Below are 17,005 nucleotides of genomic sequence, written 5' to 3'. Positions count from 1 at the left end.
ATAAAACGTCATTATTGTGTTATCTGTGATTACATTATGAAAAATGGATGAATTAACTCAGAAAACTATCTCTATTCAACGAGCAAACTATGTTTAGCCTAGATTGTGAAATGGTAGGAGTTGACACTGGAGATGTTCACATGTTAGCTAGAGTCTCCATGTCGATCGAGATGGTTCTTGTATTTATGATAAATATGTGAAACCCCAGAAAGAAGTTGTAGACTATAGAACACCAATTAGTGGTATAAGACCAGAACATTTATCCACCGGTGAAGCCTACCACAAAGAAACAAGATGTAAAAAAATATATTAAAACGGTTGCATCTCGTAGGCCACGCTTTGCATCATGATTTGCAAGTTTTGAATTTGAAACATCCCAAACACATGATAAGAGACACTTCCTTATATAACCGTTTAGGAAAATATATGGTGGTAAAACACCTTCATTGAAATTATTGGCGAAAGAAGTTTTAAATAGTCGATACATTGGGAACATTCATCAATTGAAGATGCTTTTACAGCAATGCAGATTTATTTACGATATCAAGAAAAGTGGGAGAAAAGTTGTAGGAGTAGAAGATATAGATAAAATATATGTAAAATTATATATGACATGTGAAAATAATTTTATTTAGATTAAAAGTAAGCATTCGTGGTTTCATCATTGAAGCAATGTTTTGAAATTAAAAATTGTATTATAATATCTTGCATAAATCTTTAAATTACACTCAACCATACATGCCTTAGCAGAAGATGAATTTAGAAATAATTGAAAAATATAAGAATGCAGTATAATAAAATAATCAAAAATAATCAATTTTTTAATTTGTTATTTTTGTTGACTAAATCAGCCCTCTATTAAGTCTTCTAAAATATATATGATTGATTGTTTCTTTTGTATATGCATCTTGTTGAGTAATTTTGTAATAAATACTTTATATATACTTTAATTTTTTTTATATTATTGGGAAAAATATAATACCAAATATTTTATATATATATATATATATATATATATATATATATGATAAAAAGTTGTTTCTTGGGCATCCATCCAATAATTAAAAAAACAGTTTTAATGCAAATGTTTGAATTAAGAGAACATACGTTTCGGGTCCAGATTTGACCCATCTTCAGTGCATACAAATAAATTTTTTAAAAAAATATAACACAAAGAACACACAAAAATGTAAACGAAAAAATAAGTAAGAAATAAAAAATTGAAAAAACATCAAGTTATGAAAATTGTAAAAATTAAAATAAATAATATGTTTTTATTGTAAAAAAGGTTATTCCAAAAACACATCTTGTTAGTTTGGAGACAGAATTACGTATGATACGTAATTCTGTCTCAAACTAACAAGATGTGTTTTTTGGAATAACCTTTTTTAATTACAATAAAACATATATTTTATTTTAATTTTACAATTTTCATAACTTGATGTTTTTTCAATTTTTTATTTCTTACTTATTTTTTCGTTTACATTTTTGTGTTGTTCTTTTTGTATATTTCTTTAAAAAATTTATTTGTATGCACTGAAGATGGGTCAAATCTGGACCCAAACGTATGTTCTCTAATTAAAACATTTTGCATTAACTGTTTTTTTTAATTATTGGATGGATGCCAAGAAACAATTTTTATCATATTATTTCACCATCTGAAGAAAAACCTCTCGCTTTATATATATATAATATATTATATATATATATATATATATATATAATAAAATATATAGTTGATACATTACATTGTTTATACAGATTATATATTTTTTTACCTAGTTGTTCATGTTCTGGAATCCAAACTACAATTTCATATAATGAATCACACACAAAATATGATATTACTAAATCTCATTTTTCAAATTACTTAAACTGATAGATCATTCTTTCAAGTTGAAACTAAAAATGGCAATGCGAATTATTTCGATCTGCGCTCCTTTAAAATAAAGTTAATTCTTGACTAGATCAGAATATAAAAGTTTGTTCTAATAGTTACATTAATGATATATACTACATCTAGTGCCAATTTAAGTAATGCACATCATGTGCTGAAGTTGTATCATTTTGTATGACTTCATTTTAATAAACACAAAATGAGACTAAAATTCAAAATCACATTTCATAAAATTTAATTTTTGATATGCGCTTGTAGACCTTATGCTTGTATAAGGTCTATGTATGCATCTTAAAACCAGCAAAAACAGTGGTGAAAACTGCAATTAGAAATAAGAAAAGTAATAAGAATAAAACAATGTTAACACAATAATTTAATTTCTTGTCTTTTAGTTAAAATTTAAGTTGTATACTTACATAGTTACACCTAAGATATTTCATTTTATACAGGCACAAAAATTATGCATTATAAAAATAATTTCCCTTTCTCAACGAAACATACATAGCTTTTACTAAAATATCATATTCTTAACTAAAAAACATTCAACATAAAGCATTCAAAACAATTCACATAACAATTTCGTTAATAAAAGAAACTCACTGAACAATATCATTAAAAGATTTAAGGTAAGCTTCATGTAACTTATTTACAAAATCAGAGTCTGTTTTCAAAAGATATGATACTGCCTGCAAAAGCTGATTTCTAGTCAAAGGTTCAGGTCGTAAAGAAACATCTGCTTGCTCTAAAGTATTGGAATAATTATTATCCTGACTGGTTTTTGAAGTAAACATTGTAGGTGGCATAAGAGCTGGTGTTTGGTTTGTAGTGTTATTTAAAGGTACTGATAATGGCCGGGATTCTTCACCAACTGCATTCTTCATTGAAATTTGATTCGGAGATGTAATTCGTATGAAATTCAAATTGTTCTCATTCAGTGAATGCTGTTTATCAATATCGGCAACCTTGTTTGTTTTTCTCCGACCTGCTTCGACTGTATTTAAACCAGTATTGTTCTGTGGTGTAACACACCTTTGTTGTTTTTCAATATGCTCCACACTGTGTGCTGGGTTTGACATAAGCCTTTGCAATATATTCGGATCAGCATTTAAAGGCTCCGCTTTTCGTGGAGCAAATAAAGGTAAAGTATTTTGACTGGATGTGGTAGCCTTTGCAAAGAAGTCCATCACACTCTGTGATGTTAAATCTGTTTTGGGTGCTCCAGAAATTTCTTGAGCAGTAGGTGGTTGTTTCTTCTGATTGTGATAATCCTCTTGAGCTCGACTTAACATAGTAAATATATCAGAATTTTCGCCCATCGCCGCACCATTGGAGATCATATTTTCTGTAGGAACAATGGATTGCTTTTGCAAATCCTCAATTAATCTAGACAAAAGTTGAGCGACTTTTACACAATCTTCTCTGTCATAAAACCAGAAGCCGCGAATACAATTATTAGAATTCCTATAGAGTAAGAACGGTTCCTGTAATTGTAAATCCAATCCTTTAACGACCGGCTCCACTAAATTACTTGTATTGAGTCGGTTGATTATCAATATGCCGTGATAGGGCTCACCGTTTCTCGAATAAATAAACAACGCCCCTTCGATATTAGTTCTTTCCCATTCATTCTCTTCGGAATTAAATGAATAAAATGCTACATGGCGAGCAGTTTCTATAATATCTTTTGCGTACGGGTCCACTCTTTTTAAAGCTGTCACATTCATACGCAACTCCGTTACGTCCGCCATGTTTTAACAATAAAATATATAGTAAATATTAATTTTTTTTATATTTGTGAATATGCTTTAAAATCAATATTAATAAGATAAATATTATTTTGAATTATGTCCAGATTTTCTGGATTTAAAACTAGCCGCACTATTTGCCTACAACTGCTTTGGCTTCTATGAGCGAAATACCTTATGTCAATCAATGGCTTTTCATATGAAAATGCGGCTAAATATGAAATTATATAACATTAGGGTATGTGCATGTTTACACATAAATCATTATATATATATATTTAAATAATTCAATATCGATCAGGACGTTATGTTAAATAGAGTTTAATTAAACCCTTTGAAACATTTCATGCTTTTTTCAAGAAAGTTATGTGTAATACCGCTAGTGCATTACAAGAATAATTTGATTCAAGATGTATCTCGGTGGCATTTGATTAATCAAGAATAAAAATTTTGTAAAAGCATACAATAAAATGTATGGCGAAAAGAATAAAAATGTGTTTGGTTTGGACAAAAAACAATTATTCTAGCGCCTTCTATCGCTTTCATAACCGAAACATTGTCTAATTCGATAATGCTAGGGTCACAGACAAAAGATGGCAGGGCATATAACATTTGTGAAAACAGTACGTTTTTTTAAAAACTTTGTGCATGATGTAAATAAATAGTTCAATTATTTATTGTTATTTATTTCATAAATTTGGATGCAAATAAACATTCAAGGATAATATATTAACTATTTACCGTTTACAAATGTGGTTTCCAACCTGTGGGTCGCGCTTCCTCATGGAGGGTCCAAAAAGGCTCTTGTTACAGCGTACGGCAGTTTTCGAAGTACTATTTTCGAAAATTAATTAAAAATGTTGAAACTAAATAAAAAAAAATGAATGAACGGATATAATTATTTTTTATATTATTAGGTAATATGATTTATTAATTTGTAGCTTAACAAATAAATAATAATATCGGAATTATGGAATTAGATAAAGAAAATTAAGAGCAGCAAAACCACTTTTTCAAAAAAAAAAGAAACTAGAGAAGCGTTACAAAAAGGTTGGAAACCACTGATTTACGAGATAAGCATATTTATTACAAATGTGCTTGAAATTTCAATTAAAATCTTTATAATTTTCTCATAAACATTTTATTATTTAACATGATAATGAGTATTTATTACTACAAATATCATAATTTAAAATTTAAATTTATTAATATTATTTTACTTAAGTAAATGCGATAAAATTGTAAAAAAAAACATTAATATAGTATTTGTATATTTAATAAATACGAAAATTCGTACCTTTTTATTTACTACTACGTATTTTATGAAGTTTATTACATATTTTAAGAAACGTAGAAAAAGCTTCCCGATATCTAATATCTAAAAATCGATTTAGTAAAATTTGAGATTTAATTTAATTAATTGCTGCAGGTCCTTATTGTATTTCGAAAAATGACTTTTAAATTTTTGAAATCAGTGCAGCCGTTTTTGAGAAAACGTCGACAAAAAGTTAAATTTTGTTTCACATACATGTACATTAGGGTGGTCCTTAACATGGACATTTTCGAATTTCCTTGCTCCCAAGGGCTTAAATGTTTTCAAATTGACAAAAAAAATTCTCTAAAAGTTTTAGCTCTTAATATTAACTTTTAGATAGTGCGCAATTCAATCAAAGCTTCGTATGGAAATAACATGGAAAAAAATTCGAAAATTTTAAAAATGTTTTTTAGATATAACTTAGCGAACAAATGAATGAGTTCTCAAGAAGACAAATATTTTGAGGGCGAACTTATAGAGGGAGCAAGAAAATTTTAAAATGTCCATGTTAAGGACCACCATAATGCAATTCAAACGACTCAGAAAAAACAACTTAATAAGCAATACGGACTTTCTGAACATAAACTTCTCATTCGGGAAGATTCTATTGATTGATGCGATGTCTTCAAAGATTTTATAAATTTTTAAGCCTGAGAGATTAATTTTGAGCGAGATTATGAAAATAAATCATATTTTTCAATAGGAGATTTTTCATTGCTTTCCACATCGCAATGCCTAAGCGTGGCTGGTATGATTGTACAAGCATTCTGATTAAAATACATATTAAATTCCTAGGATATTCGTTTCCGTGCTTTATCTAGTCCACCCTTTGTCAATTGATTAACATTAATAACAGACAATGTAGGTTTTGCATTGATATTTATAATTTGTTTTGCAGATTTGCACTCTTGAGTTGCATTAATCAAATCTGAAAATCGTTGATGCAAATATCATATTACCATCTAAAATATAATGTTAAATTTTTTACCTGTCTTCGTAGATGAATGAAGACCACCTAACATATTATTATTTGTCCCTGCACAAGTGGTTGTTCTTTTGAAACTTTTGATTAATCTTTTATCAGAGGACCAAGCTTGAGATTGCATTCTGAGTAATGCAAATTTAGTAGAATTGAAAAACAATTAACGATTCGATTTAGATTAATTAATTTACCTGGTTGGTGACAAAGGTTCATCTGAAGATTGACTTGTATTAATCAACATATCCAGAAGATTATGCTTGTGCAATGGTGCCTGACTACGTGGTGCTTTTGGTGATAACATTTCGCTTTTCTCTCGTCGACTCGAAATTTTCCTTCGCGATCTGAAATTTGATTAGACACATTAGTTAGATATTGGTAGTTCAGTTCATAACTTTCTGATAAAAATAAATTTCAAAATACCTCGATTTTCTTTGGTTCTTTGCATTTGCTACATCCAGTATGGTATCTTTAAGACTTGGCATCAACCCTAAAGAAGTATAATAATCATATAGAGTTTTTACCAATCGTTCGCCAAGTCTAAGATCTGATAAAAAATCCTTTTAATAAGTAAAATATATTAAATTATTTTAAAGACGAAATGAACTAGTGGTGTATGGCATCGTGTCTTAAGGCAAATTGCTGAAACTTCCCATACCAAAATTTAATATTCAAGGAGAAAAATCAGTAATGAATAAATATTGATCAATGTATAGTAACAATTGTTTTAAACATTTTCAAATTACTATATATTTTATCGTTTAGAAATTGATTTATTATTAACTGCTATAATTTATTGGCTTTCAATATGTTTAATTTAAATTAAAATGCCAATATATTAAAAAAGGATACAATCTTCTTCAGTATATGGTATGGGTTTCTTAAACCCCTCAGGTTTAAATCCATACATAGATACATGAACTGTGTAAATGTTTACATGATCTGGTAAAATTGAACACAGAAACCTGGAATAAAATATATTGCAATAAACATACTATAAAATTATCTCAATTATACATTAGTCACATATATTACCTTCTGGCAGTACCTTGTTTGTGAGAGTCACCTGCGTTATACATTGTATTTTCAGCTGCATAATCCGCCATTTTTCTTCTGCCACCTAAATAAAACTATGATATTAAAACCACATACATAATTGCAAAAATAATTATTTTATTTAACAAACCTATGCCTGAATAACATTTAGCAAAAACAAGATGCCTCTCAAATCTGTATACGTCCTCGTAAGCATTTCCATAAACAAACGTTCCTAATCTTCCTGGATGCGCATGCAGATCTAAAACAAAATCCAGTTTTGTATTCTGCAATTAATAAAGACTGTAAAATATATTGAGTTATATAGGGAAAACATATAACAAAATTGCTATTACCTCATTTTCAATGTTTTTCAGCATTTCAGTCACTGCATATGTACTAGGATGTGTAAAACGACCAGCTGTGTGCCAAGTTCGATTTAAATCCAAGCCTTAGAAAATAAAATGTATAATGGTAAAGTAAATATTAAATAAAAAATTGTAAATTTATATTTTTCCGTGATGAATATGCGCTCACCTATTAAATTAGTTCTTTGATTGCCTAAAAACACACCATCAGGATTCATCATTGGTATTATGATAAATTTAATATTGTCTCTAATACAGCGCGCTATTGGATGAGTAGAAATTAAAAACTCCAACATTCCTAAAAATAAATAAGTAGAATACATAGAATAATAAATTTGACTAGTCGGATCAGTTTACTAAAAGATTTATGAAGTATTTGTAAATTTACCTTGAACAACAAAAGACGAAGGTGATTCTCCTGCATGGGTTCTTGCTAATACCACAACTACACGTTGTTTTTGATCACTACTTAGAGCTTTGTTTTCTCCTATTTCAATCATATCTACATCACGATTTTGCTATTTAAAATGGCCAATAATATAATTATCACACAAAATTATAAATCTATTCATCTAAATGAAATCTAACGTACCACACTCTTAGCAATACAGGTTCTTTTCATAATATCGGGTGGTGCCTTCAACTCTAGTGATCCTAAACAAGCTCGCAATCTAAAATTAGTAGAAAATAAAATGTATAAGTATTTTGTTAATTAGATTAAATTGAACTAAAATAAATTTACTATAGTACAAAATTTGGATCCAAATTATATTCAATAATATCTACAATTTCTTTAGAACTACCTAGAATAGCTATATGGAGGTCCAGCAGCAAATTGAAACATTTCATCTTCCTTATCAAAAGCAAATGCCAGTGAGACAGCAGTTTTTCCTGAGTAGAACACACTACCAGGTGGAATGCGTTGCCTAAAAAATATATTAAGGTAATTGTTTTGTTTTAGTTTCAATTTCTCACATTTATACAAATTATAACCAGCTTGGTATTTTATTGTACACCTTAATTTACATTAAAAATATATTTACCATTTTGGTCTGGATGTAGATTTAACCAAAGGTGTCATGCCATCTCGAAACAAATTTTTTCTATTACTGATATTCACTATGTTAAAAATAACACGCTGAAATTTAAGAAATAAAATTAAAAAAAAATACTTTGCACAAACCAGTAAGTAAAAAAGAATATTTTAATCTACTTGATCTTGTCTAACATTATCCACTGTAAAATTAAACCAGAACCGAAACCTTGGACTGCAAGTGTCTGGTCGCACGTACAAATCATATTCAAATTCTGCCACCAGATCAACTCTTCCCAGATTACCTTATAAATTGAACAAAAAAAAGTTTTATTTAAATTATGTTTAAAGTAATATAATATTGTAATGATTTACCTGTTTCAAAAGCTGCATCAAAACAAAGATGACCCCTTTTAGCTTTTCCACTGTGACCCACAGGCCTTATAACTGCCCTTGAAACGTTTCCAAGGCCTCCTTCACCATCACTATCCTCACTGTCTAATAGTAAAATACTAATTGATAATTGATTAAAAATATTTAATATTTGAATAAATATGCATGATTTGAACAGGACTATAAACCTTTGCAGCATCGACATCTCCAAATTTATACTAGCCAAAAAAGGTCTGTATAGAAAATTTATTTCGACTTTTGAAAGTAATTGCCAATATATAAATATTTATTTTTAAATTTAATATATGTGCTCTAAATTCTATCTATCGATGTTCTCCTAAAGATACATCATATTTTGATGCATATTAAATTATAATTTTGAATTTTCATTATAATTGATGTATGAAAGCACCTTCTTCGTTTCTTTGATACATGCTGGTATGTTGCAAAGGATCCCTTGCTTTTAAAGTAGTTTTAGGTTCCATTTTAATAGTGTCAACTTCCGAATCACTACTTTTATTTTCCATAATTAATTATAAGTATAAAACTTTTCAAAATTATACTTTAATTGTATGATTAATAATAATTAGATTATTTCAAGAGTATGCAAAAAAAATTTAGAATAAGAAATTTTTTTTTTTCCTATCTATATAACCACGTGGATGTTCAATTCACGTGCAACTGAATATATTCCTAAATCTAACGAATTATTTCACACTATAGAACTTCATGAAAGCCACGTTCATACTTACATACCATAATAAAATAAAATAAATAAACTAGTGGGGGCATGGCATCGTACCTTAAGGCAAATTGCTGGAACTTCTCGTACCGTAATTAAACATTCGAAGAACAAAAATAATCAGTCAACAAAAATGTCTATGAATAAATATTATAAAAACTAGAATTTTCATTATTTGTTCCTTGTAGACAAAACGTGAAAACTTATTAGATTAGACGACGTTGTTTATATATGTTGGAATGAAATATATACAAACAAAATCTAGTTAAGCGGACTTATTGTTAAAATGAACATATTTTATTTCAAATGCATCAATTTTTCGTTCGCAAAATATATGCACTGGGTGAACAATTTTAAATGGTTTATGTAGTATCAACTATACAAACTTAAAAGTATTAGAAAAAATTAAAAAAAAAATACAGACGTGGAGAACGAAAATTGCATTGACGCGCTAACCAACTCAGCTATAACGACATGCTCATGCGCAACGCTATGAGCGGGTGTCTAGGATTTAGTCGAAATTTCTGCACTTTTTGCTCTGTATCTTCAAAACGGCTAGACCCACTTTCGCCAAAAACTAATCAGCACGTCTCCTTATCAATACGAATCGTATGTAAAGATATATAAAATTTTTCATTTTCGATTTTTTGCGATTACTATAACTTACCCTACGAAAAGTTAAAAGCATTTTATTTAAATTATTTAAAAAAAATTATTTCCCACAATACTCATATTGCACTATTAGAAATCGAATTCTGATGGAAATAATTCGGTTCTTGCTTAAATCTTTTAAATGCAATATACAATTAGAATAATCGATGTATATTTTCTGTATAGTTTAAATTTTTCTGTATAGTGTTTTATGTGTAAAATTTCATATATTCATGCATAATAATATAAGATGAAATAAAAAGTTCAGAGCGAGTTCTGAATTACAAATTCTATGCCTAAAAAAATGCACTCATTTTAGTATTTTTTTTATATTTTCAAAATGAATGATATTTTGGTCGTACCTTTGGTTATAGTTAGTGTAAACAGTTAAATTCTGATTACTGTAAAAAAAAATAAGGAAAAAATGGTCAACTTTTGATTGAAAAAATAAGGAAAAAAAATGTAAACGGTGAAGAAGGCATAAATAAATTACAATTGATTTTATTATTATAGTTTTAAATTAAGTAAAAATGTATGAATTTCACAAATAAAGCAAAAAAATGCTCAGAACCGTTAATTCATCTTTAAAAAAAAACTTTTATTACCTGACATATCTAATACGAGCTTTGTAGCATTATATATGAATCCAATCTGAAACATTTAAAATTTAAATATTTGAAAGATAAAAATCATATAAGTATCACAATATTTATCGTAAAAAATATCGTAACTTTAATTGATTAATTTAATTAAATAAGTTAATTGAAATTAGACAAAAAAAATTATTTCAATCCATAATATACCATAATATTGCAATTAATTCATATATTTTGAATCAAAATCAGCTAAATTGCATTTACAATCTGTGCAAAATCTTCTGGCGTCACTGTCAAAGATAAATTGACAAAGTTTTTTTGCAATTAGATAGCGTCTCAATCAAAATTTTGTAACAAATATTAATTAATATTTGACATTCTTAAGAATGTCGTTATAATTTACTTATAATTAAATAATAAGCATTATATACAAAATATTTAATAAGAGTATAAGGGATGCTACTTTCAATAGTGTTTGAATAAATGTCGCGTGAGAATAAATCGGTTCTAAATCGCCTTCTTATTTTTACCCTGAAAATTCTTGAATTATGCATTCGAATACACTAACATAAAGTACATTTGCTTTTGAAATAGACAATGTAATACTCACTTGAAACGATTTCCTCCTATAAATAACACCTAAATAACAATTCTGATGGGATTATGTCGGAAATAACTGTCTCACCTAAACCACATGACACATATCCTACTGCTGGAACGCACACATCCGAATGAAAATACTTGATTTGTATATTTTGGGTAGTTTGCGGTTCTCTTTCGCACATCAGAATAAGAAATACGAATGATAGAAAGAGATGGATGATAAATAGTTTTGGAGGTTGGTGATAGTGAGGGTTGTTTGATCAATGAACTTGGCTTCGCATAGTAATTTATAGTTTCCAAGTAGTTACGAAAGTCAATTTACGTTTGGTGTAAACAACTAATCCAAAGGTAGTAATATCTTTAACTAACATTAAAAATAAATGAAATTTTTGCCTGTCTGCCTATGCCAAAAACTAGTCAGCACGTCTCCTTATTAATAGCAATCGAATGATTTTTTAAATAATTGAAATCGGTTGAACCGTGTCCCGAAATCGTCGATGAAAATTTGTATCCACCCACACACACATACGAGGTCTGTTCAAAAAGTACCCGGAATTTTCGTTTTTTCAAAAAAATATTTATTTATTCGTCTACATTAATGTGGTCCCCTTCAAAGTAGTCCCCCCCAGATATAATACACTTATGCCAGCGTTTTTTCCAATTTTCGAAGCACCCTTGATATTCACTTTTTGATATGTCCTTGAGCACCTTAGCGACTACCACAGACAAAGTAAACAGTGAATATAGCTGAAAATTTCATCATACTTTAGGGGCATGTATACCAACACAATAAAAAAAAAATTTTGACAATCAGACACTCCAGACCCGCGAAATTTAATTATTCGTAATTCCGGGTACTTTTTGAACACACCTCGTACATCCATATTTTCTAAAGTATGCCAAAATATCCAGGAACCTTTGAATCGTAGATTAAATAAAAGAATCATGTTTTAAAAATAAATTTATCAAAATATGGAACAACATTTACAACTTAAACTTAGGTATAATAGAAGAGACTCATACTATTTTTTTCTGCAAAGTTCTTTCTGAACCTAGCCTATGTATATCAATTTTTTTATATTATTTATATATAAAATTGCCTTAAATGTACATATAATAATATATTAAAATATATCTAAATCCCTAAGCACTCAGTAATAAAATCGATTACTTTAAACTATTTGCATTATCTTTGGATTGTAGTATGATTAGCTAGATAGTTTTATTATATAAAAAACATTCGGATAAAAATTATTTCATTATATCATTTAAATAAATTTTGCTCCTTTATATACTTAGAAAAATTTGCACTCAAATTAAAAATACAATAATTTTTTTTCAAAAGATCCACCAACTTAACATTTTCATTTCCGGTGATTTGTTTGATTTTGTATGAATTGAAATTTAGTTCGTCGGACACACACTGCCTTGCACTTTACCGAACGCCTGCTTGGTGGACAAATGCATTTCTAGACGATTTATTTCCAAATTTCTTATACATCCAATAAAAGGTACTCGTGCAGTTACTCCACGGACTTTAGCAAAATGAGGATGACCACCGATAAGCAATGGTCTGGAAGTTTCCGTCATTATAGGCGCCAAGGAATCGATGTGCGGTTCTACAACAATACTATCGACTACTAAACTTAGCAAATATTTAACTTTTACTGCCTCCACAGAATGCCAATTTCCGTCGCAGAAGAAATGTGGATATGGCGGTGTGAAAGTAGTCACCATGGGTCCTTTTCCACTGTCTACTGTAAAGTTTATAGTTCCATTTATCATTTGCAGAATCAAATAATCCTCTTTCCATGTACGGAAGCTAATAAACCGTTGTTAGTTCTAGCTTTGATGTCCATTTTGATGTTAAAGTCACTACCAACTCTGAATCTATCCTTTATCTTTAAGTAGCCACCGCTCATGTACATTCCTGGTTCGACAGCATCAGCACAAGGTATCACACCTGTGCTCTTGAATCTATCATTCACAGAAACGTCGTTTAGTTTGAAATTTCTCAGGCAACCATCAAATGTATCATTCATATCCATGATATTGTTCTTAATTTGTTTCGAGTAGTCAGGATCGATGCCTCCCAGGTAGAAAGGTGCTTCCATATTCAATGTCTTGTATTTCCACTAGACGCTCCAGTCGCCACCTCGATGCCATCTATTTATTAAACTGCCCGTAGTATGCACTCTCGAGAACTCAACAGTATGCCATAGTCCATCGTGCAATTGCTCATTTGCTGTCAAGTGTGCGGGTCCCGAACCGCAGTTGAATGAGTAGTAGTAAAGTTTACCGTCCATCATATACAAAGCGACAAAATCAACATGACGAGCATCAGCTGCATAGAATATAATTCCGTTTCCAATTGCAGTTCTAAATTCTATTGAAAATTTGAATTTGTTTTTATATTTTCCAGGTAAAGACTCAAATTGCAGTCGACTGTTGGTAGTTGTTCCAAAACGATAGCCATCTTCAAAAGTGGCCTCTAGAACAGGATCTACAGATAATTTACATTGATCGCTTTTTTTAGGAACTTCTGCTGGTTTAGCATGAGGGCCAAATGGTATGGGGTCGACAGACGGTTTCGCTGGTTTATTATGATGAATTGGTTTTTCAGTAACAACGTCAGGTAAAATTTCATTTTCAAAAAAGTCATCGTGTGTTGTCTGATATACAGGTGGTTCCGTGACAAATTCTGGCGGAACGTAAGGCTTTTCTGGAGGTTCTGGGTGTGGTTCTGGATCTATCTCATTCTCAAAGTCTTCATTTACAGGATGAGATGTAGCAGTTTCGGAATGAGTAGGATGTTCATCGAAAATAGGTACTCGAGGTTCGATGTCTATAGGAGATTTTTCGTGTGTACACGTGCCTAAAATATCACCGACCTGAAAGATTTAATGATATTGCATGAAATGTTATAGCTATGTAAAATAATAATCAATTTTACATTTTTAGATTATGGCACATGAAACTAACGCTTCTCCTATGGTCTCAAAGGTCTTTGTTTTATTGAAAAGTATATTAATCGGCACACAAGTATAGAGTGTAAAATTATTGATGCAAGGCAATCAGAATAAATGTCAGAAATTCAAACTTTTAAGTTAATTATTTATAATATTGCTTACTGTAAGTTATTTTATTCGATATTACTTACCCTATCAGTAGAGTTTGCAAAGTTTATAACAACTCCATTGAGCGTAGCATCGCCGATACATCCAAAGAATGAATCTTCGGATGCACTAGTTCCGCTCGCAATGCTGTAGCCTTGGGCAGACCACCTATCCACAAATCACCATACATCATGTGCAACATAGGCGGTGAACCATCCGAACTGCAATTTTTACAATGTGTCAATTCATAAATATCAGAACTTGTGAAATGATATGCATAAATCCAAAGATCAGTGTCATGTTTGATAAGAATATTTAATATTTTTTAGATTATTTTTATTACCTATATTGACGAGTGTCATCGACGTCCAGCTTCAGAGCATTGGGTTCGTGTGTTACTGTTACTACATGCCATTCCCCGTTGCTGTAGTTATTATCCTTTGTGACCAACTCTTCCCTTTGACTCCTGAAGTGTAATCTGCCTTGCACCAAAGACAATGATACAGTAGCTGTTTGATCGTGATTGCTAGCATAGAATATCAACCCATCGCTATAGTACGTCTTGAATTTCAAATTAATCTGGAATAAGTTGGCAGCTGAAATATTTGGCCGCCTCACATATCCCGGAGACTGAATATCAAATGATACTATTCTTTCAAATTTACTGGGGCAACCAGGTTTAACCGCTACAGCACGCAAATTGGAACTCAAGTCAATGGGTGTGCCTGTGATTTGTACTCCATCTATACAGCCATCGAAACCCATATTGGTAACATTGGACACATTATGTTTCATAGGATATCCACCGAAGAACAAACGATCAGATTCTTGCAACATTTCCACTGAACCTGAGGAATCTTCTCCAGTTATGACTTCTGCATCATCCAATTTAAGAAGACCCTTTCTACCATCTCTGCCAGCTATAACAGTATGCCATTGGCCATCGTTATAAGTCTCACTTGTTCCCATAACAACTGTTTCTCGATCAAGTTTATATTTGTAGTAAATTTTACCATTGCGCATTTCAACAGAAATGAAACTTTGTGGGTTGCCACTCAAAAATAGCAAACCATTCTTGGTATCTTTGTTTGTGTTGAAATTCAAACGTATTTCTGATTGACGCCCAATTCCGCGGGAAGCAACATCTATTAAAACATAACCGTGCTTACTGAAACGATATCCAGTCTCCGTTTTCTCTGGTTTAACTAATCTATCACGTTGTTGAGCGCCATTATAATTTTCTTGGGCATCGACAAAGTTCCATAAGCCAACCGGTTCATCGCCTATTGTTAAATCTTCTATTTCATTCACTTCAAACGACGAATATTTCACATTGTTATCAATAGTGAATGTATTTGGGAAACCTCCTACAAATAGATGAGAATTTTCTTGATCTACATTAAACATTGTATGGGGCCCCCGCTTAATATTTCTTCTTTCTTGTGTACCTGAACTTTACCATCTTCTAATTCATCACGTATGATAAGTTTAACATTCTTACCCGTTTTCTTTCAACAATAAATTCATGCCATTCCCCATCGGCACATATTTATCATTAATAATTCTTTCTGGGCCGTTTCCGATATCCATTACTAGTACTGGATAACCATGATCTATTTCAACAGCCATGAAATCGTCATCTTCGCCAGCTTCGGTTTCATCTTCCTTTTCATTTCCCAGATACATGAGAAAACCATTTGGTTTTTCAGTTTTAAATAACCAGAAATTCTAGTAGATGTCGTCAATAATGGTAGATTTTTAGGAGGTGCCAGTTCTAATGTGTGTTAGGTTGAAGGCAAACACCTAACCTTTTATAGAGTTGGCTAATTCGCGAGCATTTGAAATTTGTTCTTTAATAGCATATACCTCATCATCAAGATTTTCTATATTGTCTTTTAAGCCAGCCTGAGCCTCCTCCACATCTTGGGCTAAAGCTCCAATTTCTGGAATACTATCTTGTATACCTTCCAATTGCTTACGGGTTCTTGTTATATCTTTATTAGTATCATCAAATGCTTTAGCTACTTGTTTGGCGTTAGCGACTTCTTCTGTGAGGTCTGATATTATTGGAGAAAGAATTCCCAAACCTTCTTTAGCTTTCTCGTCCGCGACTTTTGAGTCTTCAGCAGCTTTTTTAGCAACTTCCTCCAAAGGTTCGCTTGATATTCTTTCCAGAGCGTCATTAATTTCATTGGCCGTCATTTCGCTTTGTTCATTAAGGACTCTATTTTATCGACGAGATCGTTTACCTACCTTTTCTCTAATCTACAGTGAGATTTCTTTGTACAGTGTCCAAGGCTTCTCTTGAAGCATGCAGTAGCTCTAGAGCTTCAAAACTCATTTTCACACAGTCTTCTCTCTGCCAGACCGTCAACCTTGTCGCTCGCGTTCGCCGACGCTTCTTGTGCTTCGTTCACGTAGCTGCAGCACTACGATTTCGTCGATGATAGTTTTATAAGCGGGGTCGCCGCTTGTACGGCATTGTGCGAAGTATTACGAGTATCGGCTAACATATCATCCAATGTCATGGCA

General features: G+C 30.9%; 2 protein-coding genes and 1 pseudogene across 2 annotated transcripts; all 3 read right to left on the bottom strand.

The window, feature by feature from the left end:
* Positions 1-2,493: 2,493 nt before the first annotated feature.
* Positions 2,494-3,743, bottom strand: LOC113386317 (mRNA-decapping enzyme 1A-like). Its single transcript, XM_026624105.1, has one exon. It carries the CDS (start codon positions 3,643-3,645, stop codon positions 2,494-2,496), a length of 1,152 nt encoding a protein of 383 aa, XP_026479890.1. The 5' UTR covers positions 3,646-3,743.
* Positions 3,744-5,748: 2,005 nt separating this feature from the next.
* LOC113386316 (cytosolic carboxypeptidase 6-like) lies at positions 5,749-9,292 on the bottom strand. Its single transcript, XM_026624104.1, has 16 exons — positions 9,178-9,292; positions 8,748-8,870; positions 8,553-8,677; positions 8,383-8,477; positions 8,140-8,265; positions 7,932-7,998; positions 7,728-7,857; positions 7,509-7,637; positions 7,328-7,422; positions 7,138-7,258; positions 6,972-7,056; positions 6,789-6,901; positions 6,360-6,426; positions 6,131-6,280; positions 5,946-6,064; positions 5,749-5,885 (listed from the first exon to the last, which is right to left on the bottom strand). The coding sequence occupies exons 1-16, from the start codon at positions 9,290-9,292 to the stop codon at positions 5,749-5,751; spliced, it is 1,797 nt and encodes a 598-aa protein (XP_026479889.1).
* A 3,423-nt stretch (positions 9,293-12,715) lies between these two features.
* Positions 12,716-13,449, bottom strand: LOC113384633 (annotated as a pseudogene).
* Positions 13,450-17,005: the final 3,556 nt, after the last annotated feature.

The sequence above is a fragment of the Ctenocephalides felis genome, unplaced genomic scaffold, assembly GCF_003426905.1.
Source record: "Ctenocephalides felis isolate EL2017-DRISC unplaced genomic scaffold, ASM342690v1 CF-g0.4_SCAFFOLD_03571, whole genome shotgun sequence".
Lineage (NCBI taxonomy): Eukaryota > Metazoa > Arthropoda > Insecta > Siphonaptera > Pulicidae > Ctenocephalides > Ctenocephalides felis.
This window is presented reverse-complemented; position numbering and strand designations above follow the sequence as displayed.